Raw genomic sequence first — 22,444 nt, 5'->3', positions numbered from 1 at the left:
TGTTCAAGAAGGTGGAGGGTGAAGGTTCCAGACAGAAATTACAATGATTCGACTTAATGATTGGGAAATTACACGATTTCGACATTTATTTCATTACTGCAATACCATTGTGGGCTATTTCATTCATGTGTCAATCTAATTTGTTTCAAATTGTGAATTATATTGTGAACTAGCTGGCCCGGCGAACTTCGTACCGCCAAATAGTTTAATGCATCTCATGACAATCTTTAGCTGGATGCACACCTGAGGAGGCGCGATGCGGCATTCTATTTATACCTGTATAGATAATTTTCCAACTGCAAAATAAATAATTTACTAAAAATCAATCAATTTTGAATTCCGAAGACAGCACAATTATTCAAAACAAAGCAATGTCTTTAGAGCATAAGTCTTTAACCTGAGGCCGCACTGCTGGATGGTTACACACAGAAGTCATTTTGTTTTAGTCGGGGCATTTAAAATAATAAATACATGGGCGGTTACGGAGCAGAACATACGCTTGTCTACAATCTATCGACGGCTGTTGTATGACGCAATGATTATAACAGCTGATTTTTATTTCTGTGTGTGGCCAGCTCACAAATCTTCTCCCATAAGGATTACAATCATGTAAGCTTTAAAGGACCGTAGAAAAGAGTCCTGGAGTCAAATTATAAATTTGATAGTTCATAAACCTGATCCTGAACATAACGAACACAACTAAGGAAGAATCATCAAATTCGGTGTAAACATAAAAAAGTTATTGAATGTCAAAATTTGAGGCTCGATTTTTACTTTTCTTGCCCTATTACCATAGGTAAGAAAAGTATTGCTTTCCGAAAAAAATTAAGGTACCCCAATTTCTAAATTTCTATACGTTTCAAGGTCCGCTGAGTCCAAAAAAGTGGTTTTAGGGTAATGTTCTGTGTGTGTGTGTGTGTGTGTGTGTGTGTGTGTGTGTGTGTGTGTGTGTGTGTGTGTGTGTGTGTGTGTATGTGCGTCTGTGTACACGATATCTCATCTCCCAATTAACGGAAAGACTTGAAATTTGGAACTTAAGGTCCTTCCCCTACAAGGATCCGACACGAACAATTTCGAACAAATCCAATTCAAGATGGCGGTTAAAATGGCGAAAATGTTGTCAAAAACAGGGGTTTTTTTGATTTCCGCGAAAACGGCTCCAACGATTTTGATCAAATTTATGCCTAAAATAGTCATCGATAAGCTCTATCAACTGCCACAAGTCCCATATCTGTAAAAATTTCAGGAGCTCCGCCCCATCAATGCAAAGTGTGATTTTGGATTCCCAATTATCAGGCTTCAGATACAATTGAAACAAAAAAATTCAAGTGGATAAAATTGAGCATACAAATATCTACACTTAATGTTCAGTGACATTTCCACTTAAAATTGAAAATAAGCTTGAAATTCGAGAAAATGTGATTATTAATAATTGCAAACTGTTGGTAACTGTTGGTTCTATTTAATCATTCACTACGAAGAGATAGCATACCTCGTGTGTCTCCAGCGTTATTGTCCTGTCACCAGCTGTCTCATATCTTTGAATAGTAGATTTTTGAGATGCGCGAGAACACTAGCGTCAGGTGATAAATTTTCATAACGGCAAGGAAAGTTGTGTGAGTGCACCACACCAGATTTTTATTTATATAGATGTGGCTCGTCATCATGTACTTTGAGAGATTTGAATATTTAGCTTTCAGCTATTTAGCTTCAGGAACGTTTTAGTTGGGAATTTTTTTTCGCTTTTTTTCGGGATGAGAAATTCACTTGAATTCTGGAGAGCTGAACTTATAAAATGAATGTTTCGATATACATATTCATCATTGTATTTTTATATTGAGCTAATAGAAAATAGATCAAATAAATTCAGTTGAAATGATTGCTACATTATTGAATAAATAAGGTTCTTCAACTTTATAATCATGTGCGTAGAACCTGGGGGGGGGACATGAGGGACGCGTCCCCCCAACCCCGATATTTTATGGTGTATGCTGTGTCCCCCGTAAAAATTTATTGAAGATTCAAATTATGGCTGGTGATCGAAACAAACAATACAACTAATGATGTTTTATTATGCTGGTTTTTTGTAAATAATTTTTATCTAATAAAACTTACAACTATTGAGCTGACTCAGAATTTTATTTATTTACCCACTAATTTATCACTGCCGAATAAGATAATTTAAAACACTTATTGTGTAGTTGAGAAGTTGAAACAAATTTGAAGTAAAATATGCTTTAATAACCACCATTTAATAAGCTATTTTTCAAAAAAATCTTTTCTGGGGGGCACCCCTCAGACCCCCCAGTACGTCCCCCCCCAAAATGTCGAACAGCAATCTGCGCCAATGTTTATAATCATCCTCTATCAATTGCAATTCATCATTCATTGTAGATTTTGAGTTACAGCGTAATTGATCACATTTGCTTTTGGAAAAAAAACATTTATATTGTTTGAGAATCAATTCCCTACAAGTAATTTTACGATTCAGTTCTAACCACAGACAGTATACTGGCAATTTGCATCTTCCTTCACTTGTTTTCTTTCAAAAGAATTTGATATGATGTAACCCAAAATATTATTTTATAACCCTACTAAAGCAGGGTTACTTTAGTCAATAAAAATAATATTTTGGGTTACATCATCATATCAACTTCTTTCGAAAGCAAACAAGTGGAGGGAGATGCAAATTGCCAGTATCTCAATTTCATTCATTAATATTATTCAATCATTGAGAAATCCATGGGAAAGCAAAATGATCGATATGAAATAAGATCGAAGAACGATTCTGGAGAGTTTTATTGCTATATTCTAAATGCAGGATGAAATTCTGAGTCTGATACGAACTTCCTTGGCGGGATATAATTGTGTTTTCCACGAAAAAGGATTTGTGATCAGGGTAGCATTGTGTAACGTCCTCCTACTCCCGGAGAAGTACGCGTGTGTCAGAGATCTAATTTACAAAATGAGATGAGAGTCCTTCACTACATCCACTTCCTTGTTTGGAATCGTATAGAGAACACTGTTTGTTTACCTAATGTTTTGGAAGGTAGAATAACTCATTCCCTGAAATCAATCGTCAATGAAACATGACAAGTGAAAATTCATGATGATATTGTTATTTATTCATTCATTTATCCATTTATTTATTTGTTCATTTATCCATTCATTTAATTATTCATTTATTTATTTATTGTTATTATCATTTTATCCACGTCACTCACCGGTGGTTTGAAACCAACCTAAAACTGTGGATCGACTTCTCGATCATTTTCATAATCATCATCATCATCATCACCATCATCATCATCATCCTTCTCATTATCCCAGGACAAGTCTGACGTTTATGTGGGCATCATCCTCAGATATAATTATATGGGAAGCAGAAAAAGCATACTTTCAATTTCCATTTACAATAGTATAGCTAATAACAAGTATTGTATTTGAGATATTAAACTTAAAAAATGTGGACTTTAACAATGGCTGGAGATTGAATGCCACTCACATTGATATTCATACGATAAATTCAACACTGTAGATTAGAAATGTTGTAGACTTTTTCATGGTGAAATAAAAGCTCTTTACAAAAAGGTCAATCTTCAATGGAGGATGATATCTTGAGTATTGAAGCCCTCCATTCAGTAAGGGTAGATCCTTTTCAGTGGAAAGAACAGCTTATTGAGTTCCTCCTTGAGTATCCTTTCATATAAATGATTACTTCTTTTATCTTTTACAAAACACTATCAAGACTAAATGGATTACACTGTAAGTTACTGGAATAATTATTTTAATTTGGAAATTTTGAATTAGGTACTGGAATATAAGGGATAACAGGAAAGATTCAAGACAACCTGAAATTTGAGTTGTAGTGATCATTCGGGTGTCATTCATGAGTGTAAGTACTTCAACGTTTTACTATTGGTATATCTTAAGGTACATACGCGCCGCGAACATGAGCAATTCATGTTAAAAGTGAAATCATTCTGATTAAAAGTGAATTGCTCATGTTCGCGGCGCGTAAATCTGTACGCATCTCTATATAAAACTATCAACACATTTCAAAAATATAAACATATTGCTATTTAAAAGCCAAAATCTCACCTCTGCAGCCTTTCCTCCTATCTATGAAACCTAATTGAACAGATCTTTTCAGGTTATGTACATACACTAGACAGATTGAAACTTGCAGTTCTGAGGCACTCCCGATCATTCCTATTGGACTCAATTACAAAACTTATTCGACTGGTAATTGTGAAACAACATGCATTCATTTGTTTAGTTCACTTAAATTGCCAGCTTTTGCAGCTTCTAATTACTGACATGCAAACTCACAAGAGAAAAACCGAGTATACGTTTCAAAACGTAGGTGCCTATGATCGATCAATGATCACTCTTCTCTGAGTGATCTCACATGATTGACATGATAGGTCCAAATCACTAAGTTAACATGCTCGGCCAAAATTAACAAGCTCGATTGAGAAGTCCTGAACAGGAACTCACATTGATTAATTGAACGTTATTACCAACTTCACGTAGTCCTTTGTTTCTCAAGAGCAGGCCAAACACACGAAGAAGTTGTGCAAAGTGGAATGCAGAGGACTTTGCGAAGGGATAGAGACATGCGAGTAGAAGGGGAGCAGCTATTACAGCTTCATGTCTCATCCACAAAGCAAACTAATTTGACTGAATGGTAATCGTTCTGCTACAGCTCATTGAATACGTTCTTGTTCATGCTCTATCATCAGTATTTAGTTTTACTCAGAAGGTTTTCACATTAATCTGCTCTCAAATGACTCAATCCCATCAACGAATTTTTATCAATATTTTAGAGTTATAGAATTTCAATGTACTTTTTCGTTTCATTAGAAAAATATTGTTGGTGTGAACATGAATTAAGTTTTTGAAAAAAGCTATTAATGATTTTCCCTGAAAGTTACATAATTTTGAAGAGTTTCTTTCATATCAGTATGGAATTATTGGACTTTATTGGCTCTATCAAAGTCATTTGTACAAATTTATTAAAGAGAAAAACCGACTTCTAAAGTAATATAATTGTCAAATCAGGCGAAGCGTTCTTAGGATAAGAGCAATTTGAATATTGAAGAGCTACATTTTTCTTGGTTCGTATTCCTTCGCCATTCATTTCGTATTCGTTGTGCTATCTTTTCTCTATGGTGATGATAAGTAATTCCTGTATTTCCTATCTGATACATTTATAAGCCATTTATTTTCTTTGTAATATTAAAGATAATAAGCAAGCACCTCATAGACTTTCTACCAGGAGAAATTGAGTAAAAAAATTAATCCTTTTTGAAAAATTCCCTCGCAAAATTGAAACGTTGGTAGAAGCTTAGGTTTCTTTAGTGACCAGTCAAAGAAGAGTGCTTGCTTGATGCTTCTTGAAAGTGGAATCAAATAGCATTCAAAGTTCTAACTTCAAAAGATCATTTCTATTCCACTGGAAATGTTTGCATACTGTCGAATTTATTACAAAACTGTAATATAAGACATCATGGAGATACTGGTAAGGGTGAATATTCAGCCCCACAAAATTCGAAAGGAATCTCAGATATAATCTGCAGTAGTATGAAGTTTGCACAGATAACAAATAACCAAGAGCTGAAATACATGCACATTATTTTTAAACACCAGACAACATGAATGACACTTGTATTGAATTATCTTTTCCAGCGGATTGTTGTACTTACAATATTGGAATACTATAATATTAAACTACTGTACTTTTTGGTATGTAAATACTAGACAGTATTTCTCCAATTACTATTATCATTCACTATTCAGTACAATAACGGAGAAAAAATAGAATAATGATTACAACATTCGTCTACTCTGTATTATTATTATATTCCTCATTAATTGGAACTCTTTATTATTAATTATTACTTAAATATTGAATAATCTTCTTGGTTACCTGTATATATGATTTACACAACAAGGAGAAATATTCAAGTAGCCTGAATAAAATTATTTTCACTATTTTCATTCTCCATTATTTCTACAGACTTATCTCTCTCTCTCTCTCTCTCTCTCTCTCTCTCTCTCTCTCTCTCTCTCTCTCTCTCTCTCTCTCTCTCTTTCTTATTTTCTTTTACTGAGTATCGTTATTAAATTATTATAATTTAGTATTGTATTGGAGGGTTAAGTTTAAGAGAGGGCCGACTGCTCCCTAACTTCGCCATCCTAGGTCAAAAATAAAGGCAGTCATTCTATTCTCTCTCTTTTCTTTATTGTACAGTTGAACCTCTGTATAACGAAGTCGATTATCCCGAGAAAAAATTCGCTGCAGAGAGGTATTCGTTATTGAGAGGTTCTGTCAAGAAAAGTGCCACGATCCTATGGATCTTATAATATCGTATCACGGCGGTAAATAAATGAATATGGTACATAAAACATATCGAGAACGTAGGGTACCTATTAGGCCAATATTAATATAGAAATTTGAAAATTCATGCTGTTTAAAAAACATGTTTTTTTCAATATTTATAGACTGTAATGAGTAAGTAAACTCACCAATTTATTTCCAGAAAGCTTGATTTTGTACTATTAGTAGAGTTTAATCAAAGTACATACTCTGTAGCAATATTTTTCAACTTTTCACACTGCTATTAGATGGAACGCAAAATACTGCTATTTTGTCAATAACGTCACTATAAATACTATAATAACTCAATTTTCCTATTTTTTATGTTCTATATTTGAAAAAGTGAGTAATTTTCGGTTGAGCTTCTTGTTCTGACGGATTCTTCTCCTCAGGTTCGTCACAGCCATCATCATCATCATCATAGTCAGTTCAAAGAATTGAAATGTGTGACAAAAGCAAGAATGGGAAAGTCCAGTCGTTCACATGCCTGGTCTACAATAATGAAAAGTTCTTGGAATTCAATTTCCAGTAACTTGCATTCAATTTCCGACATGTGTTTCGTCCTCTATTGACTGTCTACCACCCTATCTTCTTCCTACCTGAATTGCCATTATTATTAGTCTATTGACCTTTCTGCTGAAACTAAAAATTCCTTTAGAATGACCGTCTGCTTCCTATACATACTACACTTCGTATGTTGAAGTCAAGAGAAAACTTTGTTGTTGAGAGGTCCGAAATTCGTTGAATAGAGGTAAATAAGCATCCAAAACTCAAAAATGTCATGGGACCAGGTAAAAATTCGTTGTGTAGAGGATTTCGTTAAGTGGAGGTTCGTTATAGAGAGGTTCGACTGTATAATTATGTATGTATAAGCCACTATATATTGTAATCTACTTTAATAGAGCATTCAGTTAATCAATCTCTCTCTATTTTGTTCGATACGGAGAAAATCAACAATTAGTTTTGTTTTAGTATTCTGATATAATATCTTGATATATACCTGTTAGTAGATCTCATACTTTCTTTCATGAAAACTGGCATGTGTCTCAGTTGCAGAAAAGCAGAAAATTAAATTCATGACTTGTTTTCCATAAGAGAACTCGCTTCATGATTTTATTCTCTTTATTGTATTCAAGAGATTCTCAATTAAGATACTTGTTCGGTTGACTGCTTCAGCACAATCACCACCATATCCATACTTCCGTTATTATCCGGCGCATCAACTCAATACACTGTCATGTATCACATGTTCATTCTCTCCAAGTAGCATACTTTGAGGTCTTCTGCTTAGCATATTTTAACAAAAGAACCCTTCAAAACTCTTAGTTGAAAGTGGAAAGATCTGTGCTACTAAATTAACGAGGAGTAAAATTTCTGCACTGTTGGATTTTTAGACTGCATCTAGTACAACATTAAAAAACTGAGCTCATGTTTTGTGTGTGTGTAAAACATACCTGGACTAACTGAGCCCGGAGTCGATCCCAAAATCTTGATTAACCGGAGAATGAGGAGGCATATACAAGAAATAAGCGTAATTATTATAACAATTTCCCAGTCCTCTTAATATTTAGAACACTAAGTACTTTCACAATCACATAAAGATCATTTTCACACTCCACACTACATGCAGAAACCTTAACTAGGAATGAAAACAGTTTTTGGGCTGCCTTTTAGAAAAGTATTCATTTCTCTCCAAAAATCCAGCCCGGACTTCCGAGTTTGTTGTGTCCGCTGTATCACCTTAATATAGCTTTCATATCCGTATCAGAATGTGTATTAATAAGGCAAAACGATAAATAGAACCTTAATGCAGGGGTTTCCACTGCGGATGGGGGGGGGGTTTCAGGATGAGTCCTTGTGCAGGGGGTGAGCACCCCTACCTCAACGAACTCTAATTTATGAGAATATGAGAGTATAAGCACCAATATAATTAGTGTAAAAGCCATCCCCATCAAAGTCTTCTTAGCTTCTCATAATGGTAGATAAAAGAAAAGTGAAGTGAATTTTGCAGAATCTGCATCTTGAAACGATTCTTCTCATGAAATGTGGAGGCCGGCTGGAATATTACGGTCTTTTAAACAATATACGATTATTATGAAGGCTCCATTCAAATCAATCCCTCTGTACCTTAGCACAATTCATTAACCTGAAAAGACTGCGTAAATCAGAGACAGGCTTTTGTCGTTGGAAACATTGTGAAAAAGATAAAAATGTATCGGAGTTTCTGGATGGTGGAAGAAAATGGAGAGCATTACTGAATTGAACTGTAACAGCTGGCAACGACCTTCTCAATGGAAGCGCAATATTCGAATGATTCATTCCTGAAAAAGGAATGAATTGTCGGATGGGGTTTTTAGAACAAGAAGCGCAATAAGTGGAAGATTGATTTCAATTATTCACTGACTCTCAATCATGCTTTTCATTGAAGCGGGGAAACGGTACCAGAAAGTTACATTCCTGAACCTTTCATACTTCTGAATTCAACAGAAAATTTTGTCATTTCTTTCTGGAAAGAATTTTGTCATTCAGAGATTTTAAAATAATCATTTTCAATTATTTATCCCAGGAATATAAATAGATGAAATCATGCATTAAGAAAAATCGCCATGTCTCCGATCCCACTGGCGAAAAAGCAGTAACTAATGAATAGACCAAATAATAGACACCAATCACAACTTCAATAGGCTATATTAATCATCACCATTCAACTCAACATGTTTCACTTTTGAAGGACTCTAAGAGTATTTCATAGTATTACCATGGAAAAATATAATGTATGTAGTTGTATTCTCTTTGGTTCTACATACACTCAATATGACATGTTTGAAGCTTGATAGAGAACATAAATATTTGGGTGTAATGATTGATCAGCATTTGCGTTGGGATGTTCTCATTAATAGTAGATGAAACAAACTCAGACAATTGGATGAGTGAATTTCGTAATAATATCAGCGATGTTAGTAACAATAAAATCTCAAGACATCCAATTTGTTCTGCCTGCATTTGATCATTCTTGCGATATGGAATGGAACAAACTCGAACCATTTGGAAAAACTTATTCTTATTCAAAAACGCCTTTAAGAGGTAAATCAGAAAAGCTTTTTTAAAAACCTAAACTCTATCCAAGTGAGAACCTATTTAGTGAGCTGGACGTTCCAACTGTCAGGCTGCAATACATGAAAAAATTCAATCATCTTCATAAAAAAAACATATTAATCTTTTCAACCTATGCGTGTATCACCGTATAACCTCCGTTCCTCATCTGTTAATTTTCAAGTTACAGACTGATACTGCTTTGATTCGTAGAATACAATTTCAATAAAAGGTATGAAAGCTCATTGATGCCATTCCAAACCATTTTATCACTAGTAAATTCAATAGAAGACTGGTGATCGAAATTCAAACATGGATAGTCTCGAAAAATGAAATTTCAGTATGAGTAGATTTTATCTGGAGAAATTTCCTCCTAGCTTAGTGTAAAGACTTCTCAAGTTTTTTATGTAATGTTCATCTATTCTTCACTCTCCCTTATGCCTCTACTCTGCTACTTCATCTTCCGTTCATCATTCCCTGTTTCTCTTCCTGATTTTCTCAATAAATGTTAGATAACAAAATAAATTCGCATGTCATCCCATTATTATTTTCTTACATATTACATTGTTAGTACGGCTGATAATGAAAACAATAATAAACTGCTCAAAACTCCTTAATTCAGCAGTATTACGATATGCTACAATAAGGATTATCAAGAAAGATATTGATTTTCCTGATTTTGTCAATAAATGTTAGATAACAAAATAAATTCGCATGTCATCCCATTATTATTTTCTTACATATTACATTGTTAGTACGGCTGATAATGAAAACAATAATAAACTGCTCAAAACTCCTTAATTCAGCAATATTACGATATGCTAAAAAAAGGATTATCAAGAAAGATATTGATTTTCTCATAACTTGACATACAGATGAGTATGTTTTTCCGAATCCACAGTTTACAATGCATTGGTGATAGGAGGTGGAGACAGCCAATCTTTGTTGTATGGAAAAAATAATTCTCCTATGATTTCACACGCAGAAAATGTCGAAAAAGAATCTCTCTGGGAACTTTGTGATGAGACAGAATGGGAAATCAGGAGACTTGTTTTGATGAGATTGAAAAAGCAGCTGTTGCGGCTGGATTCTTCTCCTTCACAAAGAATTATTGACGAAATACTCCCGAAAAAGATATTCAGTTGATTCGACATGATACTGTGGGGTTGCATGCTGAATTATACATGAAGTGTATACTGATAAACGAGGAACTAGTGAAGCTGAGGGCCTAACAAGGCTGTAAGGTGAGACAAAGTGACAGAGAAATTCCAGGTAAGTCACAGGAAAAAAATACTGAGCTTTATCCACCCATGTGTCGTATCCACATTTTCAAGTATTATTTGCGTAGGAGGAAACACAAGATACGAAAATGTTATTGAAATTGACAGAATATCCATATGAGTTGAACTCACTCATAGTGAAAATATATGAGTATTTCTCTTTATAAATACTGAATCATTTGAAATTTTCTCACCTCTTCTAGAGAAATTTATTTCCTATCCTGCTAGACAGCATACTGTATTATTGATACGTTTTAATTTGGACGAGTGCTGAGGATGTTGAAATTCCTCAAAATTTCGTGAGCTTTCCCTCATAAAAATGAATGTATTCTCCTGTTTCAATAGAACAGTTTTGGTCAGCCAAAAATCGATGCGAAAGGGACAAGGAGCTTAGAAATTGGAGAGTTTGCAATTTGATAGTTTATACTGTGTTCAATAATTGAGCGGGAATCTTAAATCATGACAGGGCAGGATACACAATTACATGTCATCCATTATCTCAAGGCTCTCTCGAAATATGAAATTGAATGTACAATTGGATTTCAATAAATCAATCAATTTCTCAGTACGATATTCCAATTTTTGATAAGTTGGATCATGATGAAAATTCTATTTTGTCTCGAATGAAATAAATAATGCTAATAACCCAACGTCAATTCGATAGTTAAATCTTAACCATATCTTAATTATCTTAACGATAGTTATATATCTTTATCAATTGGATCCCCATCAGTGGATTCATCTATTAATTATGAATGCACTTTGCATGCATATAAGTGGATGATGAATGATATAACTTTACAAGGTCGCTCAGACAAGCTCAATAATAACACATCTTGCAGATACAACACATATGATATAAAATATCTAAATCCAATATTCTGATAGCAGAGTAATAATATTGTATAAAGTACAATAATTATAATACGCAATGTAATATAGTACTTACTCGAGAAAAGGGAATCTTTGTAGTAGCAACTGGCTTTTAGCTGCCTCGTAATCACAATCATTTCCAATCAACCACACCATTTCTTGGGTCCATGTAGTTCCTATTTGAATAAAAAATATAATAAATCAGATTAAAATCAGAAAAAGTATTTCATGATTAAATCGATTCAGACTCAGGTATCCAGATTTCTGAACTCATTTCAAATGTTGAGACATTGCAATTCAATTCAGGAGATGGCGATGTAATAATAATTTTGGTAGGCAAACTAAGGTTGACAAACTCAACGTTATGTTTGTGGGGAAACAGCGCTCGCCTATCTCAAAACAATGAAGCAATTCGTAATTCATAATTTAGGAGGAAGAATAAATCACTATATTGAGGAAGCTTAATGTTCTTTGGTATTGACGGCTGTTGTAGGCTATGTATATTAGAAATTGAAAACTAATAAGAAAAAATCTATTAATATTAATTTCTACACAAATGTTTCGAACTCTTCAAAGTAATTTTTGAATGTGGCAACAAAATAAATAAAAATAATAGAAGAGAGTTTGATTTCTAATGTTTAATTCATTATTCAGTTAGTTCTCTCTAGATTCTGTACTAATATGATAGATCAATAGAATGAATAATCTAATGCTTTAACTTTCGATCTCCTAACTCGATTGAAATCTCTCATTTCTCTCCCTAAATTTCCTAGAGCACTCAATATTATTTTATGACAGATTTTATCATCCGACTTAACTCCTTCACTGGCATTCAGAAAATATGTGTTCGAGGAAGGAAGCACGCATTCTTTTACGTCGGAAGAGCTAAGCAACAAACAGCGAGTTTGAGATGCTTCGGAGCCCAGAGACTTTATTTTTAAACAAAGATATCATATTTACGAAAGAAGACAAAAAATACCTGATCCCAAAGCATTGTATTTTCTAAGATGAGGAACAGAATGGGACAGATTGTTACGAGACGTATTGGACAGTAATGAAATTTGAGGGATTGTAATCTGAAGAACTTGCTCTCAATTTTAATTTATTTCGTTGACAAGAATAAAGAAGTGTGTGAGATGATCTGTTGGTAATTTAAGCGAGTGAAGAACAAGTAACATGGGAATCCTGTCTCACAATTTTATGTAAAAAATTTCAAAAATTCCTATAATATATCTTTATGGAAGTTCACTTATATTATAAAAGAATAAATTCCACAGAAAAGTTTAAATTCTCAGTTATTCATCATCCTCATTCATTTTCATTATTTCACTTGGATATCCTTATTCGAACATGTGCTGGTTATTATCTTCATTCGAGCTTCAAAAGTATTGCCCTGACAGTATCATGCCACAATACAAATAGACGAAAAATCAATTGCACATGAAATTGAACCAAAGGGTCCAAAAGTAAGTTTAGTTAGGATGTAAGTGACTAGTTAGTGTGAATTTTTCATTGGTGGGTATTGAGCCGAGCACTGTTTCTAATTCAGGCTTTTTCTCAAGCTATAATAGTGAATTTAATACGCAATAGGCTGGAGCTATTATTGTAAGTGAGTTAGCGTTATTGTTTTCTCTCTCTATGATGAACGGCCATGGCTTCGAGTTTTCCAGGATAGATATTTAAAAATTGTGGCTCCGAGTCGTCGAGGAATGTAGATTTTAAAATTATTTCTCAAACTTAGCCTCCCTGACGCGACATAGAGTGCGATAAGGAGTAAAATAGCTAGATATTACAATTATAACAAAGTACTGATTTTGCAGTTACTCTTTGGTCCTAAGGCTCTAGAAGCCACGTGACGGTTGGTCAAATATGATTCCCATATTTCCAGTAGCCCAATAGGAGACCTGTTTCTAAATAGTGGTTTCTCAGTAGTGGGGCGATTCCCCAGCCGAGAGACCAGATTACGTTTCGGAGGACACTTTTCTAGGAGCACTACGACAGTGAAGACGTAGTCGATTTGTTTCGCCTTTTTTGGGCAATTTTATAATCTTATTAGTTAATGTAGAAATAAGTTTTATTTTCATTAAAGTTTAAATTTTCTAGTAGTGCCATGTCCTGAAAAGTTTAATTGTGTTTATTCATCATGTACGAATAATTGTTTCTTCAAATAACCGCTAAGGTACGTAAAATAAGGTTGAAATATAATTTAGGAAATTTAATTAATTTGAAACTTCCATCAGAGTATTGTATCAACAAAGCCTCTTATTTCTCAAGTTAATAATATTGATTGAGAATCGTCCTTAGTGATGGAAGATAATTATAATTTTTTCTAAAGTACAGAATGTAGAGAAGAAAGTTTTCAGTTATGTTACATTCGAGTTATTGTTTCTGAAGATATATATTATTGTAGAGAATTGCTGCAAGTCAGGAAGATAGTCTTCCAATTGGAATGTAATCTTCAATATTATGTCAAGTTTGAGCTACTTTGATAGTTTTAGTTATTTGATACTTGAGTTTTATACTTTTCTGACTGTGTTTTCTCATGGCGTTAAAAGATCCATTAATTCTGATACAAATAATCAGTAGTTGAAAGATAAAAATCTATTTAAAATGAGAATTCCAATAGAATGAGAGAATTTAAATAATCTGTAATCAATAGATAACTCATGTTTTAGCTTTTATGAATAATTGTAGGAAGAGTTAGAAATTAATACTGTAATACATTTATCTACAGCGGTTCATGTGTGACCCCAAACAAACTCCATGTACCACCCCTTTGGTTCCGCAACTTTATGACTGTAACACCGCTTCAAGACACCCGTTCAGATGACAGGTCTAGGGACATTAGATGACATCGCCGTCAAGCAAAATTCAACCGGTAAAAGTTCACCGCCAAAAACAAGGTACTGTACCGTAACCTCGACGATAAAGCAACTTACAGACCAACGAAAGTGCAGTGTAGTGAAACAAAAAGTTCATTCGAGAATGTCAATCAAAAGTGGGGATTCGAAATTTATTAAATGAGTTATATGGTTCATTATCGACGAAATTTGGGTTGAACGGACTTTTCTTTCTTCAGTTTTTGCATTGAAATTAATTTGTTCTTTTATGACTGATTTTGTTTGGTTTTGTGACGTATTGCTATCTGAACGAGGGATAGTAATGCGCCCCCAAAACAGATGAAGAATGTCAACAAAGTAACATGAAATTGTTGTTTCTGTTGTCCGATCTTAGTTGCCAATGTTTATTGAAGTTGTTGTATTTTCCAATTATTTCAAAGTGTGGTGTAAGTTTATAGTAGTAACCTATTAAATCAGGCTTGGCAAGATTAATTGAAGTTTTCTTGACTGTAGCCCGTTCACCAGCATGAATTAAGTATAGACTCCGATTTTTCTAGATGTGTCGGCCTATTTCCAAATTCTAAATTTTATTCCAAATTATTTCTTTCATTACCTTTAAAAAGGCCAGGCACAGTTTTAAATATTAATCATAGATATAAAATAGTAAAAAATTCATAACTTGTCTGTGAAATGGATAGTTGATCCTTCCCATTTCTGGTCTACTTATTTTTCCTCTTTCTTTTCTCTTTGTCAACCGACTGTCAAGTGTATTTTTCTTTGGATGTTATTCTCATGAATTACACCTTGCCATTGTGAATGTTCCTCAACAAAATGACTAGGTGTGAATGGATGTTTTAGTGTCTTATAATATTGATGAATTCATCAATGGAATGCTATCAGTAGAATATAAATGTAATTGAACTCATTGACTCACGAACAGGCCTAACAGGTCTATGTGGGCAATAGTTATTATTTCATTAATTAGGATACAGTATATCTTTGCTAAGCTGTGCAGTTGTATTCAGATGTTAACTATATAGCCTAAAACAATTAATTTATATCAATATCTATAAATACTTATCTTATAAGAATGATAAGATTTATTATTACTACTATATAGTTACTACATGGAGTAACTATATAGTGAGTAGTTTTTTGATTTTGTATTAACATTTTTCAAATAAGTGCAATATTTCTTGAGTTTTTAATTTATTGTGATACATACTATGATTCTTTTAATAAAATGAACCTTCAAAGTTCAAAATTTCCAAATCATTATTCCTGAACCGAAAATCAAGTGACGAAGCAGTGTGTTATTACATAACCTTGAGTTTTGGACAACATAACAATTTATCAAAATTTTCGGAGAGAAATAGTACAACTTCAGCCTAGTTTTTCCTCCAATGTCATAATTGTATTATGACTATAGTGTTTCATACAATAAATAAGTTAATAAATTATATTAGTCCTAATGTCACGATGTCTGTAGTTTCACTTGTTATGTTTGTGCTGCAAGCATTATTTCTTCAAATAACCGCTAAGGTACGTAAAATAAGGTTAAAATATAATATAGTGAATTTAAACAATTGGAATTTCCATCAGAGTATTGTATCAACAAAGCCTGTTATTTCTCAAGTTAATAATATTGATTGAGAATCGTTCTTAGTGATGGAAGATAATTATAAGTTTTCTAAAGAAGTACAGAATGTAGAGAAGAAAGTTTTCAGTTATGTTACATTTGAGTTATTGTTTCTGAAGATATATATCATTGTAGAGAATTGCTGCAAGTCAGGAAGATAGTCTTCTAATTGGAATGTAATCTTTAATATTATGTCAAGTTTGAGACTTGCTAAAGTTTTATACTTTTCTGACTGGAATTTGAATAATCTGTAATCAATAGATAACTCATGTTTTAGCTTTTATGAATAATTGTAGGAAGAGTTAGAAATTAATGCTGTAATACATTTATTTACAGCGGTTCATGTGTGACCCCAAACCAACTCCATGGCCCATATGAATAAAACCAGAGCAAATGCTCATGAGCAAGAGCATGGAGCATAAGGTTTTGCTCATGAGCAAAAGGTAGAAGCAAAAGCATTTTCTCATTTTTATATGAATAAAGCTGCGTACACATATTCGTGCTTCCAACCCGCACCGAGCACGCTCCTCCCTCGTACCGCCCTCGTACCGCCCTCGTACCGCCCTCGTACCACCATCGAACCACAGTCGGACCGCCCACGCACCCATCATGAACGTTACTGAAGATGTTAGATCTTCTCGCGTTCCCCGGTCGAACCACTGTTGCTCGCCGGTCGATCATCAATCGCTCTGCTGGAGTGACGTTCGGTTGCGGAGCAGAGCGAGAGTCTGTACGAACCTTAAGCTTTACCTTATACTCTTTACCTAATGCTCCTGAACTCTGGAGCAAATGCTCACGTATTTTAAAGATTTTTCATCAGCTGATTAGCTTTTGTAGCCTTACTTTGTTTTTATAGCTCACGGAAGCGCTAAATATGAACCGCTTGTGTTTGCGTCGTCTGCTCTGTTTTCTATTTATGAATAGAGTTTTAGGTCAGTTGAGTTTAGAATTTTGAAAAAAATAGCATGAAAAAATGTCATCTCTATAATAATCTTCCGCATATTCTTATAATATAAATAGCCTTCTTAAAATCGTCTACACTCTCATCTTCTTAAATGCCTATTTCCTATTTTGTGATGGCTATCTTTATAACAAGTAGCTATCTTTTGTATTTATTCTTTTGTAGGGATAATGATGATATATATCATGGTTGAATCTGAAAAGAGTTTTATAGTTCTCAACTATTGGTTGTGATCGTATCTGTTATAGTTTCCTCTTCCTCATACGAATTAGTTGAGCCATTTTACTATGAGCAAAAGGTGATAAGCTGCTCTAGACTAGACTCAACTTTTTTGAAGCATTTGCTTCAAAAGTTGAGCAAATGCTCTAGTTTATTCATACAATTTTGAGCAAAAGCTTTTACTTTTGAGCAAATGATCAAACTATTTTTTTGATGAGCATGAGCAAAAGGTTTTGCTCATGTTTATTCATAGAAAATGAAGCAAATGCTCCATATTTTAGAAGTATAAGCAAATGCTCAACTTTATTCATATGGCCCCATGTACCACCCCTTTGGTTCCGCAACTTTATATAACACCGCTTCAAGACACCCGTTCAGATGACAGGTCTAGGGACGTTAGATGACATCGCCGTCAAGCCAAATTCAACCGGTAAAAGTTCACCGCCAAAAGCAAGGTACTGTAACCTCGACGATAAAGCAACGTACAGACCAACGAAAGTGCAGTGTAGTGAAACAAAAGGTTCATTCGAGAATGTCAATCAAAAGTGGGGATTCGAAATTTATGAAATGAGTTATATGGTTTATTATCGACGAAATTTGGGTTGAACGGGCTCTTCTTTCTTCAGTTTTTGCATTGAAATTAATTTGTTCTTTCATGGCTGATATTGTTTGGTTTTGTGACGTATTGCTATCTAAACGAGGGATAGTAATGCGCCCCCAAATCAGATGAAGAATGTCAACAAAGTAACATGAAATTGTTGTTTCTGTTGTCCGATCTTAGTTGCCAATGTTTATTGAAGTTGTTGTATTTTCCAATTATTTCAAAGTGTGGTGTAAGTTTATAGTAGTAACCTATTAAATCAGGCTTGGCAAGATTAATTGAAGTTTTCTTGACTGTAGCCCGTTCACCAGAATGAATTAAGTATAGACTCCGATTTTTCTAGATGTGTCAGCCTATTTCCAAATTCTAAATTTTATTCCAAATTATCTTTTTTAATTACCTTTAAAAAGGCCAGGCACAGTTTTAAATATTAATCATAGATATAAAATAGTAAAAAATTCATAACTTGTCTGTGAAATGGATAGTTGATCCTTCCCATTTCTGGTCTACTTATTTTTCCTCTTTCTTTTCTCTTTGTCAACCGACTGTCAAGTGTATTTTTCTTTGGATGTTATTCTCATGAATTACACCTTGCCATTGTGAATGTTCCTCAACAAAATGACTAGGTGTGAATGGATGTTTTTGTGTCTTATAATATTGATGAATTCATCAATGGAATACTATCAGTAGAATAAAAATGTAATTGAACTCATTGACTCACGAACAGGCCTAACAGGTCTATGTGGGCAATAGTTATTATTTCATTAATTAGGATACAGTATATCTTTGCTAAGCTGTGCAGTTGTATTCAGATGTTAACTATATAGCCTAAAACAATTAATTTATATCAATATCTATAAATACTTATCTTTATTATATTTTATAAGAATGATAAGATTTATTATTACTACTATATAGTTACTACATGGAGTGTAGTGAGTAGTACTATATAGTGAGTAGTTTTTTGATTTTGTATTAACATTTTTCAAATAAGTGCAATATTTCTTGAGTTTTTAATTTATTGTGATACATACTATGATTCTTTTAATAAAATGAACCTTCAAAGTTCAAAATTTCCAAATCATTATTCCTGAACCGAAAATCAAGTGACGAAGCAGTGTGTTATTACATAACCTTGAGTTTTGGACAACATAACAATTTATCAAAATTTTCGGAGAGAAATAGTACAGGCTCAGCCTAGTTTTCCTCCAATGTCATAATTGTATTATGATTATAGTGTTTCATACAATAAATAAGTTAATACATCATATTAGTCCTAATGTCACGATGTCTGTAGTTTTACTTGTTATGTTTGTGCTGCAAGCATTATTTTTCCCTGTTTGAAATGTAACAATCATGTATAAGTTTGACAAAATAAGCTCAATTCAATTCGAACTACCATAGGCTTACGTAGTAGCACTAGCACCAGCAGCAGCAGCAAGCAAGCAAGCTTGAACAGCACAATGGCTCGTACCAAACAGGCAGCGAGGAATTCAAATATGTACATGAAGCATTGAGTCATATGAACTTCAGCAATCGTTTTCTGATGAAATCCGTGACTGTTGTGCAATCTTGTGAACAGTGGAAGAGATGAATAGGTAATAAAACTTCCTTTAAGCTCCTCTGAACATCATAAACTGCATTTATGCAAGACTACTCAATAGTAAGAGATCTGTGGCCCATACTGCTTAATTTGCTAAGAGAGGTTATAGCTTCAATTAGCAATCCCGTGAGCAACTTTCCTAGTGGAGCGATCGACCTTCAACTAGGGAATAGCAACTTACTGATGCCTAATTGGATCATAATGGAGGTAGCAGTCTCTCACTTATAACTTATAATAAATTCAAAGTCAATTTTCTGATACCTTGGGAATGTTGAATGATTTATTTATTGATAGATGCTGTGAATATTGCGAATGAGAGCTGAGCTAGTTACTACATACAGGGCAGTTATTAAGAATCGATTTTGCTTGAGAACTATCATTTTTATTTACTATATATTCGATAATAAAATCTGGCACCATGTTGACTAATCCAAAATATTCTCATTCACTTGATTACTGAAATTGAATTATTACAGGACGAGCCCCTTGAATTTTCGTTTACTATTAAAAACTCAATGATTTCTTTCAGGGGTTGATTTTTATTTTGACACTCCACCTAGAAATAAACTAATTCGAATGTTTCTCTGTTATAAGCCTCATACCATACGAATAAATATATGAAGATAATTTTACTCCTGACGCCGAATTTACTTCTGCAAACAATCACAAAGAAGGAAATTATAGCTGTAGTATTTTATAGTGATTATCGAACATTATTCCATAAATTCATTTATAATCGTAAAAGTTGAATAGCCTCAACGCAATGAAACTATAGTGGATAAAAAGTCGCAATTATTCTTCAAAAGGAATTATGTCAATAAGCTCCAGTATCATCACAATTCTGTAACAATGAGTCAAAGTCATAATGGGGAGATTCTACGTAGAGTGGTCAACTGTGAAGCAGATCTTTGATTTAGGGAGTGGGCACACAGACAGTGGTCAGGCTGTGGTTCCCAGTTCACCACTCTTGGCAACCGAAAAGATCAAAACTGAAATTAACTATAGAATTAGTACGAAAGAGACGCTTATACTACAGTATCTAATTTTCTCCAATTCATCTTTAACTAGCTGGCCCGGCGAACTTCGTACCGCCAAATATGCATCTATATGCATCAATATATGTGCATCTCTTGACAAACTTTAGTTGGATGCACACCTGAGGAGACGCGGTGCGGAATCTTGCATCCAGGTGCTTCTTGCTTATTGGTTTGAATGGAAGCACTCACACACACTTCGTCAATGTAGAGGCATTGAAAGGTTTTGGGTGTTGTCCGGCAGGTGTCTTATCAGCTCTGATGACGATTTTGTGTTTTGTGTTCAGATGGCATGCAGTCTAGTGCAGTCGTGAATGATGCAATCAATGCATTGTGTTAATAACAACATATTTGGACGATTTGGAGTGTTGTTCAACAATTGGGCTTCTCACTGAAGTGTTGTTGCACAACGCTGATTGACTTGTTTTTCTAAATCGCCCATGAAGTAAATTTGAAAAAAATTGTAGTCACTATCGGTCATCGACAATGGGGAACAAGTTTGGTGATAAATTTGACCCTGAATTTTGCAAAGTATTCATTTATATATAAATGAATAAATGAATAAATGAATAAATGAATAAATGAATAAATGAATAAATGAATAAATGAATAAATGAATAAATGAATAATGAATAAATGAATAAATGAATAAATGAATAAATGAATAAATGAATAAATGAATAAATGATAAATGAATAAATGAATAAATGAATAAATGAATAAATGATAAATGAATAAATGAATAAATGAATAAATGAATAAATGAATAAATGAATAAATGAATAAATGAATAATGAATAAATGAATAAATGAATAAATGAATAAATGAATAAATGAATAAATGAATAAATGAATAAATGAATAAATGAATAATGAATAAATGAATAAATGAATAAATGAATAAATGAATAAATGAATAAATGAATAAATGAATAATGAATAAATGAATAAATGAATAAATGAATAAATGAATAAATGAATAAATGAATAAATGAATAAATGAATAATGATAATGAATAATGAATAAATGAATAAATGAATAATGAATAATGAATAAATGAATAAATAATAAATGAATAAATGAATAAATGAATAAATGAATAAATGAATAAATGAATAATGATAAATGAATAAATGAATAAATGAATAAATGAATAAATGAATAAATGAATAAAGAATAATGAATAAATAATAATGAATAAATGAATAATGAATAAATGAATAAATGGATAAATGAATAAATGAATAAATGAATAAATAATAATGAATAAATGAATAAATGAATAAATGAATAAATGAATAAATGAATAAATGAATAAATGAATAATGAATAAATGAATAAATGAATAATGAATAATGAATAATGAATAAATGAATAAATGAATAAATGATAAATGAATAAATGAATAAATGAATAAATGAATAAATGAATAAATGAATAATGAATAAATGAATAAATGAATAAATGAATAAATGAATAAATGATAAATGATAAATGAATAAATGAATAAATGAATAAATGAATAAATGAATAAATGAATAATGAATAAATGATAAATGAATAATGAATAAATGAATAAATGAATAAATGAATAAATGAATAAATGAATAAATGAATAAATGAATAAATGAATAAAGAATAAATGAATAAATGAATAAATGAAATAAATCTATCCTGAACAATTTTTGTTGCCCCAAATGATGTCATTTGAAAGCAATTGTTTTATTTCTGGATATACATTTCAAAAAATGTTTGAAGTCTGCTCCATTTCAGGAAACCAAAGTTTTGTTTTTATTCGGGGCGCTTAGAATTAGTACATTATTGCATTATTCATTTATTATGGAGCAGCACACAAGAAGCAGCACACACTCTTGTCTACTATCTACCGACGGTTGTTGAATGGCGCAATGATTATAAC

The 22,444-nt window shown here is 32.9% G+C and overlaps 2 protein-coding genes across 4 annotated transcripts in view; one reads left to right on the top strand and one right to left on the bottom strand.

Moving 5' to 3' along the window:
- LOC111043708 (cholecystokinin receptor type A-like) overlaps positions 1-22,444 on the top strand; it is a 221,049-nt gene that overhangs the window by 104,354 nt on the left and 94,251 nt on the right. The gene's annotated exons all lie outside the window — the stretch shown is intronic.
- LOC111043712 (luciferin sulfotransferase) overlaps positions 1-22,444 on the bottom strand; it is an 82,759-nt gene that overhangs the window by 11,988 nt on the left and 48,327 nt on the right. For all 3 annotated transcript variants that reach the window (XM_022328742.2, XM_022328741.2, XM_039424394.1), the window contains exon 3: positions 11,705-11,804. In XM_022328742.2, coding sequence (XP_022184434.1) covers positions 11,705-11,804 — 100 coding nt within the window. The remainder of the gene's footprint in view (positions 1-11,704; positions 11,805-22,444) is intronic.

This window comes from Nilaparvata lugens, chromosome 3 (assembly GCF_014356525.2).
Source record: "Nilaparvata lugens isolate BPH chromosome 3, ASM1435652v1, whole genome shotgun sequence".
NCBI classification, from domain to species: domain Eukaryota; kingdom Metazoa; phylum Arthropoda; class Insecta; order Hemiptera; family Delphacidae; genus Nilaparvata; species Nilaparvata lugens.
Note: the sequence above shows the minus strand (reverse complement) of the source record. Positions and strands in the feature narration are given on the sequence as shown.